Source organism: Diplotaxodon limnothrissa, linkage group LG4 (genome assembly GCF_057381915.1).
Source record: "Diplotaxodon limnothrissa isolate DT_005_m linkage group LG4, D_limnothrissa_male_GT1.1, whole genome shotgun sequence".
In the NCBI taxonomy this organism is placed as follows: domain Eukaryota; kingdom Metazoa; phylum Chordata; class Actinopteri; order Cichliformes; family Cichlidae; genus Diplotaxodon; species Diplotaxodon limnothrissa.
Genome location: NC_140599.1, coordinates 6022967 through 6035446, shown reverse-complemented (window position 1 = coordinate 6035446; position 12480 = coordinate 6022967). Strand labels below are relative to the sequence as shown.

Sequence of the window (12480 nt, the reverse complement as noted above, 5' to 3'; positions counted from 1 at the left end):
ACTTACTTAGCGAGGTACGAAGAACAGGCCCCTGGAGCCTGGGGCTCGCTCGGGCCACTTCAGAGGTGGGGTGCCCCCGGCCTCTCGGCCTGGGGCTCGGTCACTCTGGCACAGCTGGCTGCCGGCGGAGCTCACGAGCACGTCACTGGCTTCTGCTCTGCGGCTGCTGAGTGAGCCCTCATCTGGGACTCTCCTCAGCTCTTTCTGGGACAGTGGCGCAGCTGCCCCTCTGTTAGTCTTCCTTGGTCTCTTGTGTTCTGAGGGCCTCTGGATGTCTGGAGTTTTGATCTCCTCCATACCTGCTTCATGCCCTGAAGGACGGGGCTGTGGCTCCCCACACCCTCTAGCAGATCGTTACATGAAAGAACCTTTTAAATACAAGCGCGTCCATGCTCACAGGTGTACACACTGTGCGCTGTCGACCTTATGTGCTCCACAATAATGTTTAATATTTAGTATTTACTGTTATATTCACATAGATCATCGTGATGTTGTTTATTATGTTGCTCTTTTTTTTCTTCTGCTTGTTTTCTCTTTTTTCTTTCTCAGCAGGTGATCCAGGTGATTGATATATGTATTTTTTGTCTACTTATTTTGTTTGTTTTTGTTGTTTGCCCTTTATCCCCTTCCCTCTTCCCCGCTGTTTTTCTTTCCCCCTTTCTTTCTCCCCTTTCTTTTCCCCAGTCAAATCTGTCCTGTATTTAGCAAGTGAAAATAAAATAAAATAAAGAATAAAAGGTGAATCAAATAGACCATTACGGCAAGGCTGGGATGGTCCATTTGGCAAAGTAAATCCGTTGGGCATCTTTCTTTGTCTTTAGACAATAATTCTGATGACAAAAGAGCCAAATGGGACAGGCCAAAAATAAAAAATAAGGTTAACAAATGTACTAAAAAACACTACACACAAACAAAGTTAGAGATTCATTTTACTTTTAGCATCAGTCAACTTTGTAAACATATTTTTACAGATATCACAATAATAATTTTCTAAAACCACCATAACTGCAAAGTGAAAAACCTTGTTTCACAGAGAAAAACAAAACATGTACAAGACATTACACAAAGTCATATAAGCACTGTCAGTATAACATAATAATGCAATAGTGTCATTGCATTTCATTCCTCTGTGGACATGTGAAGTTGCTACATTGAGCCACAAAACATTTACTGTTTAAACCCTGAATTGTTGGATTCTTGAACCCTTTCAATCCCCCTGCTTGGTGCCTCACGGCGGTTGTGATTGCTAAAACAAAAAGACGCATAATAAGCACTTCAAAACCGTCGTAGGATCAGGTTTAGGCTTGAGCTGCTTCCTGTTTGTCACCTTTGTCCCTCCTTTTCAGAACTCTAGTAAAGTGTTGAACATCTGAAGCCAGTGACCATAGCTGGAATGAAAACAGACCTCAGAGGGTTAGAAGCGCTCTTTTTTTTCAATGTCATCAAATGTTTACTCATCAGAGATGATTAGATCAATGGGATTTTCTCTCTAGGTTTGTGCTTAATGTGCTCAAAAAGAAGTCATGCCCCAAATTTGATTGCATCTGTTTTTCTTTTAATAAAATATAAATTTCTTACAAAAACACAATATAAAAAGTTAAATCTGGTGAAATCTGTTCAATTCAAATTTACTTGATTGTTATAGATTCAGTTTATATCAAACATATCAGTTGCATTTTACACAAAATTACTGCAAAAGAATCTTTTATGAGTGTACAATGTAAAACACATTTAGGTCACTGTTGTTGTGAAGCAGCACTTTATGAATAAAACTGAACTGAACTGGATGCTGCAGGTCAGGCCTGTTAGCTGTCAGAGGGCAGGTTTACACGTACTTCTGAGCTGAAGGTTCACAGGTTGACATTTAACTCATACTGGATATTAAAAGGTTGTTTTCATGCAAGTGATGGGGCAGAATCCACCGTTTTTTGTGCAAGAACGTGTGTTACAAATCTGAACACAAAGCTGCACTAGTCTCACTAGTGTTAAGCTCCCCACAGAGAACAGCACTTTAGAGCAGTTGTTGGGATAAGTGAACATGGGGGGACCTCTAGTGTCTCCTCTACAAAATTATATTGAAATAACAGCAATGAGGACTTAGCCCTTGTATGCCTCTCTTGTCAGCAAGGTAACGCAAAAACTACAATTTAATGAACTGTTCAATTTGGTGTGTATCTGGAGTCTCCTCTCAAAGAATAAGTTGGGTACCGGCCTTGAGATTTGTGTATGCACTCTCACAGTGCCCTCTGAGGTAATTCAGTAATCGAGAAATAAAATAAAGCTGGTGTGATGCATGACGTGTGAATTTTAACGGATAACGCATAATACTGGAAACAATGAAGACAGAAAGTCTATATAGGGAGAAAAGAGGGAGAAGGAAGAATTGACAAGGGAAAAGAAGGAAAAAAGACAAAGAGGATGACAGGAAAAGAAATGAGATGAAGCAGAATATTAAAGGGAAAAGAAAGAAAATGAAGGAACAAGAAGAACAAACATGATGAAAAGAGAATGAGAAGAAGGAGAGAAAGAAAGAAAATAAAAAATATCATAATAATCTAATACAGGAAAATTAACTACAAGGAAACAGAGAAAAGGAAGGGAAGGAAAGGTTGAGAGAAAAAAATGAAGAATAATCCCAGAAGGACAGAAAGAAGATGAAAAGAAAGAGAATAAGAGGATGGCGGATGGAAGAAAGAAAACAAAACAGAAGACTAAGACGATGAATGGATAGATTGGGGTGGGATGATGAGAAATTAAAAGAGGACAAACATTGTTTATGTACTTTTTCTCATGCATGGGGGAAGATGTGTCCACCATCTAAATGCTCACCGGGACGCCATCTGAAGCCTTGATGTGTCGGCGGATGACAGCCTTGGCTATTTCCCTGAGGAGAGTGTCCTTGCTGTACTTCATGTTCGCTTTCACCGTCTCCAACAAAAACTCGATTTTCTGCTGGCTGAATGGAAGCTGGAAGGTGGAGAACTCCTTCATCTTTGCTTTGAACTCGTTCTCATCTGGACCAGAAGAGAATTGCTGATGATCATGGCTGACATTATGTGATGTTTTTTTCCTTTTCTCTATGTGTGGTGTGTGTTTGATGAACCTTTGCAGTTCTGCCTGTTGAAGAGTGGCATGTAAAGGATGGTGGGCTCCTTCTTTTTCCCCTTGAAAACATAGCAGGGCCTTGGCCAGTCTTTCTCCTTCAGGAATTTCTCCTCTAACTTTGGGAAAGGTTTCTTCAGTTTGGCTGCATAGTCTCTGGCGAGAATCAGAGTCTGTGTGGAGAATTTCACATTAGTTTTTCCTGAAGCTGTGTGGATACATTTACGTGACATATCACATATGCTCGCACCTTACCCTGAAGGTTTCGTCAGCTCCGTATTCCAGAGCAATAAGGAGGTCAGTGTCTCTCTTTTCTCCCAAGAAGGGGGGGTAGGGCATGTTTATCATCACACCAGCATCTATGAGCTGCAGAAACTCTTTAACTCTAATGCATGATGGCACTCTGACATCTTCCAAAAAACATAAATAACAATATATCATTCAGTTCCCAGTTTTTATCATCTATCAAGCAAAACATAGTACTCTAAAAAATAAATGTATGGTAAAGTTTAAGAACATCAGTCTACCTGGGTATTGGTAGAGGAAGTTTTCAGTTTTGCCCCATTCCAGTTTTTTAATCTGTGTGATGAGTGTTTGTATAAACCAAGAAACTGGGGAAACAAACCAAGCAACATAATGAAGAACTGAAAGCTGCAACTTGCTATCTGCATTTAATACATGCACCACATATGTGACAATCGTGCTCATTTGGAGTCATTTTCTGGTTGTCAGATGGTCATGATCATATCGTAACATCACTCCTGCTTTTGAGCTGCACCGTGGACAACAACAGAGCTCAGGGTATCAACCACACTGCTTATCTCACACCATCTTCTTGAACTAGCCTACCAGAAAGCCAACACAGATTTGTCCTTGGAAAAGTGGGATAAAACAAACTGTAATGTGACCATGGAACAAAAGACACAAACCCATTAACCACAGGTCCTCACAGACCGACTGGATGGTTTCACCATACCAAGCAAGCACACTCATTTGCAGAATTCCTCATTCAAAAACCTGCAGACCAGTTTCTATTTATCATACGTGTATTATGATATAAGTACATATATCTGTGAAGGTTCTCGGTCATCTGGGTCATAAGTCTAAGGAGCTTGGAAAGCAAAGCGTCTGGACTTTAAGTTTCCTTAAAGATGTTTCACCTCTCATCAGAGAAGTGAAGCACAACATAGAAGAGCCTCTTTGATGGGACAAGACTCGGCTGTCCATCTGCATCTAAAGGTCAAAGGTTCGAGGATGCCAATGTTCACATTTTGGACAGAGAAGACAGACGGTTTGAAAGAGGGCTGAAAGAGGCAATCGATGTCCAGTGTGAACGACCATCTTTGAACAGAGATGGTGGTTTATGACACTAACTGTCTGCCATCGATAATCCAGTTTTGAGATCCTTCCCAGATGCCTTACTCACATCCTGGGCCTTCTGCCCTCAGGAAATCACATGATAGGGTTGGTCAAGGTTTCACAATGGGCCCACCTGAAACCTTGGCTGATTGTGACCTACACCCGTTTTCACACCTTGGCTCGTGTGATTAGGTAGCGGATCAATAAGGGGTCCATGACCCTCTTGGGGACACTCTCACAGGGTTTAAATCTGGGACTCTTCACCAGTTGCTCTTAGAACTGAAGAAGTTCTCGGATGAGAGGTGAAATGTCTTCAAGAAAGCTTAAAGAAGTCCAGACGTTTCTTTCAAAGCTCCTTAGAATATAACTACGTAGTTTCATAGTGGTGACAGTGTTTGAATCTTTTACCAAAACACAAACTACTCACTCATCAGCACTCCATCTTTTGAGCCTCGTACTCTTCTCTTTTTTTTTTTTGCTTTGTCATCCTAAACATAATTTATAATTCTGCTGCTATATATGCTGAAAAATAAATAGTTACATTTTGTGACAGGCAGTGAGGTCAGGAAATACCCAGCATGCCCCTCTGCCATCACACATTTTAAAGATATTTGAGACTTGTTTAGCCTCTGACCACACATGATAGAAAATGATTATTACAGTAAATATGTCAATTTACGACACAACAACAGCATACAAACCATTGTAATATCAATGCCTGATGAAAATTGGTGTGAATTTGATAGCAGTGTGACTGATTCAGGACATGCAATGTCCCACTGGTATTGATTACATCATATACCTAAAATGCTGACCATTTATACACCATACCACACTTTCTGACCATTGCAGGCAGACAATGTACTGCCAAGACGCTTTCAGTGAACTGCATGGAGCTGTCAGAGTCAATGCATGTCACAGCAGGGGCTCAGTTTTGTATTGGATTTTGACTCGTTTGGATATGTGACTCATAAATGTTTTGTTTTAGTTCCTTACATAAGCTCTCATTCATTTTTTGTTGCACAGGCACATTTTACAATCATTAATGTGCCAGCTTCTGACTGTTTTTTAAAGAAAGTAAGAAGTATATTGTATCTTTAACTCAAGGTGGTGTCGGAGAGGCAGATGCTGTCCAAGATAAAGACAATGTTGGATAACACCTCCCACCCACTCCATGACATGTTGGTCAGTCACAGGAGCACGTTCAGTGAGAGACTGAGATTACCGAAAAGCACCACTGAACGACACAGGAAATCATTCCTGCCTGTGGCCATCTCCCTGTACAACGCATCCACTTAACACACTGTTTGCTGCTACAACTACACATGTTTCTTTTCCAAATATTTATTTATAAGTGACTTATGTATGTATGTATGTATATATATGTATATATTGTACTATTCTTAGTTAGTGTATTGTCTGTCTTGTCTTAATGTTGGTTTAAAATGGAGCACTGTAACAAAAAATAATTTCCCCCAGGGATCAATAAAGTATTCTGATTCTGATTCTGATTCTGATAACTCTGGATTTGGTAAAGACCAAAAACAGATGGAAATGCTATATACATAAAACTGAATTGAATTAAAGTAATAGTCACAGCAGACATTGTGCCCATACCGTCTCACTCTCAGCTTTCTTTCTGCTAAAACTGTGTTGATCAACAATAACAAACTTTATATTACTGACCGTAATATCTGGCTGGTCCTTCATCCATATTCTGACTCCACGACTGTAAGGAGGCCAAAGTTTTCTGACACCAGTCCTTAAAGATCACATTATGCAGTTCTAAGAGCTTCATCTCAGATGATGCAGTGTAGTTTATTTTGATGCCCTCTAAAAAATAAGATCATATGTTCACTTTTAGATGAATCGTTTTCACATTAACAATCAGTATTAACTGAAGCAAACAGTAAAGTGTTTTCTGGACGTCTGTAGATCAGGAGTCTGTTGTTATCACTTGTAATGAGTCCAAAAACTGCAATGGTGGTACTGGTACAATAAAACAGCTTTCAGGTGTTTATCCATCGCTTTTTGTCATAGCTGAAGTTGTCTTGTGGCACATATTATTTGGGCAAACACCAGCAATATAGATGTTTTGGGTTTGTTGTTGACTCTTTAAATTAAATTAATTCAATTTAAATTTAATTTGATCTGGACTGATTTTATGGCACCGGCCAAACTTAATATACTTGTGATAAAACACTGTTTACAGGTTGCTCATGATATTCATATGAAGTGCACACTCAGGATATAACCTCTAAAACATAAACTCGGATTAAAATAATTTCAAATGGAATAAAAAAGCTAGGGTGACCAGAAGGTCCTGGGTTCGAATCCACACTTTCTATGGTCTTACTATGTCTGTGTGGACACTCTCTGGGTACGACGGCTTCCTCCTACAGTCCAAAGACACGCATGGGGTGCACCGGCGATTCTAAAGAAACTCGAGGTGTGAATGTGAACGTGAATAGTTGTCTGTCTCCGTGACCTGCCACACAACTCTGAATTGGATAAAGGAAAGAAAATGGATGGATGATCCAGTTATAGTAACATGTAATGACTGTACCTTTAGTCCAGAGAAACTCCAACGGGTTGTTTTCATCAGTAGCTTCCTTCCCCACTAGAACTGAGCACACACAAACAGTTGTTTAGTTCTACTGTCGCATATTAAATGCATTTAGCAAATGCTTTCTCATAACAAGACACATTCAGATTTCTACCTTTTAACCAGTCAAGAATATAGGTCACCACACTCTCATCGTCTGCTAAAGCACTCCCCACTAAGCCTGCAGAACAGACCAGACACACAAAGGAGACACACTGTGAAAACATTAATATTAATAATAAAAATAGAACAATATACCTATGAGGAAAACTGTAAATAAAAATAATATTAGGGCAAGGGAATAGTGGAAGACATGTCGGAGGTTCTTGGCACTGTACAGCAGTCTGAGGACAGGATTTTGCACGATCCAGTATCATCACATGAGCAGTGCAGTTGTATACAGGTACAGATATTCCTGAGGCTCCACAGAGAGCCACACGCAGGTACCTGCATCACACTGACAAGCATCTACTTGTCAGTAGATCTGACAAGTAGATCTAAAAGCATCTTGCATGACCTCTTAACAGCAATAACAAATGTTCATTTAATTATTATTTGATCTCTATTTGAACTGTAAATAACAAAATACATGAATTTAGTGTTTGTTGGCCAAGTGTATTTTGTCTGAGGTTTAAAGTGACAGCTGGTGACCTTTGCAACAATGCTCATGACACAAGATAAAAGTTATTATTATTATTACATTCCTTTGTTTGGCGGAGTTGGTGTTTCTAGCAGACAAAGAGATGGACGCACCTTGCAGCGTGACCATGTCTAGTTCTGGCCCTTTGACGTCAGAACCAGCTCCATGAATTCTGCTGCCCAGGTTTGGAGTGTTAATGAAGAGACCCAGATCTATGAAGCCAGCCTGATGAGGAGTCATCTCAAACCATTTGCCTGAGACAAACACAGAAAAACAGAAGCAAAAAGACTGAGTCAGTGACTCAAAGAAGAGCAATATACACATGAATAACATTTGGAGACGTATGTTTGCGTAATTGTTTGTTTTTAGTACCTTTTTCAGAATCATGTTGCAAGCAGTTTTTGTTCACTGTGCTATAAATGGGATAAGGATTGGTGATGCTTGTGCCATCCTCAGAAAGACTTCGGACATCCAACTGACAAAAACAACGAACCAGATAAATAAATAAATAAATAAACCGTCAACACTAAACTGAGATAAATGAAATAAATATAAAATTAAGACCGGGATGGATCATGTGCTTTAGGAACATAAATTATGAAAACTAACAAGACCTTTCTTATTTGCAGTCTGATAAAACCTTATTGAATTCTTACGTGATATTGCATTTTTCTTGCTGTAACTGCCTAATAACCTAACAATGACCTGAGAGCAATCCACACCAGCTGCATTGCAGAGCATTGCGTCACTTCATACGCATCAGTGATTGCCCCCAGAATGCATTGAACAGACAGAAGAATCAGGAATGACACAGTGGAAAGGATGCAGTAGTATGTATGTCACATGGAGCATGTGATAACATGGTCACAAAGTGAAGATGGGCTTTTTAGCTGGAAAATCACCCTGGACCAGCAGCGGAACTACCTGCCGAACTGGATTCCATCTCACCCGTCACTCCTACTCATTCTTTTTTCCCATGATGATTTTTTTAATGTTAGAAAAGGTTGATTCTGGTTTAGGCTCATACTGACGTTTTGCTCTTCATCTGTTCATCTGTAGAATTTAATTATGGTAATCAAATTATACCAGAGAGGATTTTAGAAGGAAGTCGGTGCATTTTAGGTCATCAGGTGTGTCTTCTGGAATTCTGCTGTAATCTTACTTCCCTGATTTGCATTTGTGTAGCTCGCAGCATTACCCTATACAGCGTAAAGTCTCTGCTTCTCCTGAAGCTTAATTTAGACTTCTGTGTTAAATCTATGATGTAACCTAAGGGCAAGTTATAACAATATTTATGTCTTTTTTAAAGCATCATAATAAAGTGTATTCTTATCATGTTGTGATAGAGCGAGTACACTGACACCTGGTGGTTTAGCGCAGACTTTTAGTATGCTGTATGGAGACACAAGCCTTTCTGTCATTATTAGCATAATGTTTGCATTCATTCATTTATTCAGTTCACAGGCATCCTGCAGTGTGAAGCCACATTACCGTGTTTCTGGATTTCCAGAATAAAATGAGTCCAGTTGAGTTCTTTTGGCCTTACCTGTTTCATGATGAAACCAGAGGTTAAGACCCCCCAGATGTCAGTGAGAGAGAAGTGACCATCTTTTGCCCTCTTGGCCAAAAAGATCAGAACATCCGTAAGCCCAATCCCAGGCTTCGACAGCCTGGACACAGCATTGTCCATGTTGGTGCTCCACTGGTGGTCACTGTATAAGGTGGCCATGGACCTGAGGGAAACAGTCAGACCACAAAATACTCAGCCCACGCACATTATAATGAACTATTCAGCCTTCTAGCTAGTAAAGTCTAGCTAACCAGTTATGTATAGCGTGACTCTGTCTGTACTTGTTTACCAGGCAGACCCAGAAACTCCTCCCAGGTAGAGCACAGTGTCCAGCAAACCATCTTTTTCCATCTGAAAGAGGGATCCCATCAGACCCACAGCTGCTCTCTGACCTCCGCCTGACCCCAACAGTGCAATGTGAGGAACCATATCCTGGTGAAAAGAGAGAGAAAAACAGGTGGGTGATGGAAAAATAAAGTTACCCAGTGGACAGATGAGACAGTCCAATGAGAATGAAGTGCTCTGTTTGGTCCAGATTTCTCTGATTTCTAATGCGCATGTTATCCTATTTAATAATTCCTGGAAATGGCCAAGCAGACAAGTCAAGAGATCTTAAAGTGATCGGAAATTTATGTCATTGTACTCTAGTTTATATATATGCTGTATATATAAAAAAGCTGAAAAGCTGGCTGGCACTGAAAAATAAGCTACTGACAAAGAAAAAGGGAAGGAAGAAAAAAAGACTTATGACTTATGTATTTGAGAGTTTTCTCACCAGTGTACATGTGAGTCCCAGTTTATTGAGTGATTTCTGAACTACTTGTTTCCTCCTCAGGACAAACTCCTGCTCTCCAGCAGATAAGGACTGTGACTGATGTACATACTTCTGCAACACACAAGGAAGTATTACAGGACGCACATAAGAAAACTTTAAGGTTTGGATCTACAACATAAATATTAACTATGTAAAGTGTCATTTTAAATATACACTTTAAAAGATTTGCCATTTAAAAAAACATGACAAAAAACTAGATAAACATGTGTAAAAACATTGAATTTCTCTTTAATGTTTGACTGTTTCTGGATCTTGACTGTTTCATAACGAACATCATGAGTTACACATCCATTAAAAGCCAAACATCATATCTTTCTATCTCATTCTTGGATTCATAATGCAAACACAACAAGAGCACTCAAACCACTCTGTACATGATTAAATATGAAACATCAGGACTCATAAGACCTGCTTCAGAAGACATTTAGCTTCTGTGGACTGAATGATTTTCTTCACCTTGAACTCTGAAAGAGCTGGATTCTTCTGCTGAGGGACTGTCCACAGGTTCCTCCTGTTGTCCACAGGTAGTCCCATAGATCCCATCATCACAATACAAGCACAGAGCAGACCAGTCGCCCGGCTGGTATATCCACACAACATGGCTGGATGTGGACGGAGCAGACTAAAGATTCTCGTCTAGCTCAGAAGTCCTTTTTATGTCCTGCTATCAGGCAACTTCATGGTAAATTAGAACAATGCTGACGTCAAACAGACATATCAGAAAATGATATGGAGGCAGAACAAGTTGTGTATGTTCACATCTAACTGTCCTTCATATCACTCTAACAGTGCGTTTATCTGCAAAGCAAAACATAACTTTTTTTTCTTGTGTTGTAATTTAAATAAAGCCTTTATTTTGTTGGGTAAAGGTTTTGGAGAAAAAAGTTCTTTAACTATTTTACATTTGAATTTATTCAGTCATTTATAGGCCGGGTTCTGCCTCAAGTTGTTATTCAAAGATTTGTATAGCACTTTTGTCAGACAAAGGTTCACTACTTCAAACTGAGAAAGAAAAAAAATATATAGAAACTGTAATTCAAGCTAAATAAAATATAAAAGAAAGTATATGATTATCTAAAAGCCTGGGTAAAAAATAACATCTTTATGTTTTATGATCTAAACATAACATAGCAGAGTGAATAGTTAAAAGGACAGCATTATACAGAGAAGGTGCTACGGCCTGGAAACCATGGTCTCCATGAGTCTTTAGGTGAGTATGAAGCACGACCTGAAGACCTGACACAGTGAGAGGAGGAATATGTCTGCAATATATGTTAGTGCAAGGCTCTGAAAGTGAAGATGCAAATTTTAAAATGTATTCTAAACTTAACTGAGAGCAAATAAAATGGGAGTAATGTGTGAGCTCCTATTAGTCCTGGTTAAAACTGTTGCTGCAGCATTTTGAACAATTTGAAGGAGATTTTAAGATGTTTTCCTAATACAGAAAAAAGAGAATTACAAACACAATAATCTAAATGAGAGGAAATGAAATCATGGATAACCATTTCCTTTACAGCTTAAGACACAACATCTCTCAGTTGAGCAACATTGTTCAGATGGAGAAAAGGAGAATGAGTCAGCTGCTTACTGAACGCACCCAGAGAGACACAACCATCCAGTACAACACAAAGCTTACTAACAGAAAAAAGACAAAAGAACCTAAGGATCCAACACATGCTTTAATCTTCAAACCGTCAGGAGCAATAAGCAGAATCTCAGCTTTTCTTCATTTAACTGCAAAGAATTTACAGCAGGGTAATCTTTAGTACCTCCAAACACGGTAATACAGTAGAAAGGACATGTGCTTTAAAACAGTAACACAGCTGAATATCATCAGCATAAAAAAATTTAGGAAATCTTATGAAAACTTGGCAAATATATAGCAAGCAAAGCAGAGGCCCCTAAGGAGCCCCACAGGGGCCGTTTAGAAGTTTGCAGGTAGTGTGTAGATGAGACTTTTAAAACAATGGTTCAACAGGGACATTCTTGAAAAATGTATCAAAGTTATTAGATACGATCGAACAAAATTAAAACTTTTTCGAAACAATGATTTGGGTAAAATATCTGTAGGGCATGACAAAGGTTATCGTTGGTTATCTGCTATGTTCTCCAAAAGAAGCAGAAAAAATAAAGCTTTCCACTATGTTACAAGCCATTAAAAAGAAGGCTAGATGTTGGTGAAACTGCCTGCACATTTTTATTTTCCCTACAAAAATACTGGTATATATGGAGATGTGGGAGTTCAGTTCGATTTATTTACATAGCACCAAAACACAACAATCAAACAACTGCTTTTGACCAAGCACAGCGGGAAGGAAAAACTCCATTTTAACAGGCAGAAACCTCTAGGAGGCTCAGGCATAGCCATT

The 12480-nt window shown here is 39.3% G+C and overlaps 1 protein-coding gene across 1 annotated transcript; it reads right to left on the bottom strand.

The window, feature by feature from the left end:
- Positions 1 to 1298: 1298 nt before the first annotated feature.
- On the bottom strand, positions 1299 to 10711 carry LOC146633119 (cytosolic phospholipase A2 gamma-like). Its single transcript, XM_085352006.1, has 14 exons — positions 10568 to 10711; positions 10052 to 10162; positions 9566 to 9708; positions 9253 to 9439; positions 8079 to 8181; positions 7820 to 7960; positions 7182 to 7247; positions 7028 to 7087; positions 6148 to 6294; positions 3630 to 3713; positions 3358 to 3512; positions 3104 to 3275; positions 2830 to 3014; positions 1299 to 1388 (listed from the first exon to the last, which is right to left on the bottom strand). The coding sequence occupies exons 1-14, from the start codon at positions 10709 to 10711 to the stop codon at positions 1299 to 1301; spliced, it is 1788 nt and encodes a 595-aa protein (XP_085208132.1).
- Positions 10712 to 12480: the final 1769 nt, after the last annotated feature.